Consider the following 2,570-nt stretch of genomic DNA (forward strand, 5'->3'; position numbering starts at 1 on the left):
CATTCCTTCTGATCCTGCTCTGTGACCTTAGGGCAAATTGTTGTCCACAGAGGAGGGAATCTCCATTGCCAGTTCCCCTTTCATTTTGCCATGCCAGGTCTCAAAATCTTACATAAAATTTGCTGCTTCATTCATATTACCATATGCAAAAGCCATCCCCAAGAGTGAAATTACAGGACTTCTTTATTATACAGGACTTCTTTATTATACAACTTGTGATAGCCCAACTAGTTCTTGCTTTCCCAGTTTACTTTCTCCTGGACATGACCAGCCTACTTTCTCCTGCTCTAGACATTGATGAATGCTTCACTGGCAAAGCTGTCTGCCCTTACAACCGCAGATGTGTCAACACGTTTGGAAGTTACTACTGCAAGTGCCAGCCTGGCTATGAACTCAAATATAACAGTGGCCATTATGACTGTGTAGGTAAGATTTAACCCATGAATTTTTTGTCTTCATTCTTTTTCACTCTCACACCATGCATCTTTCCTGTCATTGCCTGAAGCATGTTGGCCTAGTCTGGGGATACTGCCTCAGGAATGGATAAAAGATGTCACAGGGGATATATTTGGTGACACTTTGAACTTTTCTCTGGGTTTTCTCTGTGGTCTTATGAAAAGCCTAATCACTGGCACTTGCAAATTAAGTTGCTTCCTTGTGCCAAGTCAAGATGTACAAGGCCTTGTAGTATATTAGCAACAGCTGACTACAAATAAGTGCTTCTTCTGGTATAGGTTGAGTAAAGGAGCTGATTTTTGTCCTCTTGACTTTCAAGCTGTATCAACAAGCAGTCCCACAAACTTTTTTTTCTTTTTTTTTTTCTTTTTTGTTTGGTGTTAATAAGAAACATGAATTAAGTGCCTGCTTGACTGTAAGAACAGTTGTTTGGGTGGACAGTACAGAACTTTAAAAAAGAAGTATGAAACTAATGAAACTAGTAGATTTTAATTAATTTTCAGGTCTCTTTTGCATGCCTAAGTTTCTCCCAAACAAAAATAAATACAGGCAAAAAGTTATCTTGACATGCCTAGGTGTTAAAACAAATGTCAAATCACCTTTACTCTTGTTTCCATCCATTAGCTGAATAATGGAAGAAAAGTGTAAGTTACTGCAGCAGTAGTGTTGAAGCAGTTGACTACACAAGGACCTGGAAAGATTGGAAAAACTACTAAAAGAGAATTAATGGGTTTTGTTTATCTTTGCTTGGTATTGAGAGTTAGGGGTGGGAGGGAGATCATAAGGCAGATTTGGGAGACTCCAGTTTGCACTTCGTGCTGTATGCAAACCCTGAGAGTCTGAAGTAGAAAATATACTTTATACTATGTCTGTCCATGGGAGGAATGCTGGAGAGATCTCAGTAATCAGGATTCTATCTGCAAACCTGAATCTCACACTCAGACATACGATATTTTGGGGTTAGTCTTCCTGCTACTTGTCTTCTAGCTGACTTACATTATGAGAGGACCTGTCAGCTGTTAAAATGAAGCAAGCTGGATAAAATGCAAGTGGTGCAAATATTTGTGCAACAACTTGGCTCCCTCATGTGGGAGAAATCAGAAACATCTTCATCATGTGGCAAAATAAGGGAAAAGGAGAACAAAATCAATTACTCTTGGTGCCTGTACATTTTGCTGTCTCTTGAACGCAGAATTTTCTTGATTTTTCTTGAAAGAGACCTGGGGGTCCTGGTAGACAGGAGGATGACCATGAGCCAGCAATGTGCCCTTGTGGCCAAGAAGGCCAATGGCATCCTGGGGTGTATTAGAAAGGGTGTGGTTAGTAGGTCAAGAGAGGTTCTCCTCCCCCTCTATTCTGCATTGGTGAGGCCACATCTGGAGTATTGTGTCCAGTTCTGGGCCCCTCAGTTCAAAAAGGACAGGGAACTGCTCGAAAGAGTCCAGCGCAGAGCTACGAAGATGATTAGGGGAGTGGAACATCTCCCTTATGAGGAAAGGCTGAGGGAGCTGGGTCTCTTTAGCTTGGAGAAAAGGAGACTGAGGGGTGACCTCATCAATGTTTACAAATATGTAAGGGGTGAGTGTCAGGGGGATGGAGTTAGGCTTTTCTCAGTGATGACCAGTGATAGGACAAGGGGTAATGGGTGTAAATTGGAGCATAGGAGGTTCAAGGTGAATATCCGAAAAAATTTTTTTACTGTAAGAGTGACAGAGCACTGGAACAGACTGCCCAGGGAGGTTGTGGAGTCTCCCTCACTGGAGACATTCAAAACCCACCTGGATGAGTTCCTGTGTGATGTACTCTAGGTGACCCTGCTCTGGCAGGGGGGTTGGACTAGATGATCTCTCGAGGTCCCTTCCAGCCCCTAAGATTCTATGATTCTATGATTCTATGATACTTTTTTGTACAGCATCATATGTATGTTGGAATGTTACAGGTATAGAGAAGATCTCAGCGTCATAGCATGCTCAGGGTTGCTTTCCATTGCACTTCTTCTAGAGTGTACAACCCTGTTCTCAGACAGAAATCACTAGTTTCTCTTTTCCTATGCTCTGCATTTTCCATGGATGCATATGCCAGTAGCTGTGCAGTTGGTGCTGACGTTAGCAGGA

At 42.3% G+C, this 2,570-nt stretch overlaps 1 protein-coding gene across 1 annotated transcript in view; it reads left to right on the forward strand.

Moving 5' to 3' along the window:
• The window catches only part of EGFL6 (EGF-like-domain, multiple 6), a 38,583-nt gene that overhangs the window by 10,932 nt on the left and 25,081 nt on the right, over positions 1-2,570 (forward strand). The window contains exon 6 of the mRNA XM_010008804.1: positions 292-426. Coding sequence (XP_010007106.1) covers positions 292-426 — 135 coding nt within the window. The remainder of the gene's footprint in view (positions 1-291; positions 427-2,570) is intronic.

The sequence above is a fragment of the Chaetura pelagica genome, unplaced genomic scaffold, assembly GCF_000747805.2.
Source record: "Chaetura pelagica isolate M959 unplaced genomic scaffold, ChaPel_1.0 scaffold512, whole genome shotgun sequence".
In the NCBI taxonomy this organism is placed as follows: domain Eukaryota; kingdom Metazoa; phylum Chordata; class Aves; order Apodiformes; family Apodidae; genus Chaetura; species Chaetura pelagica.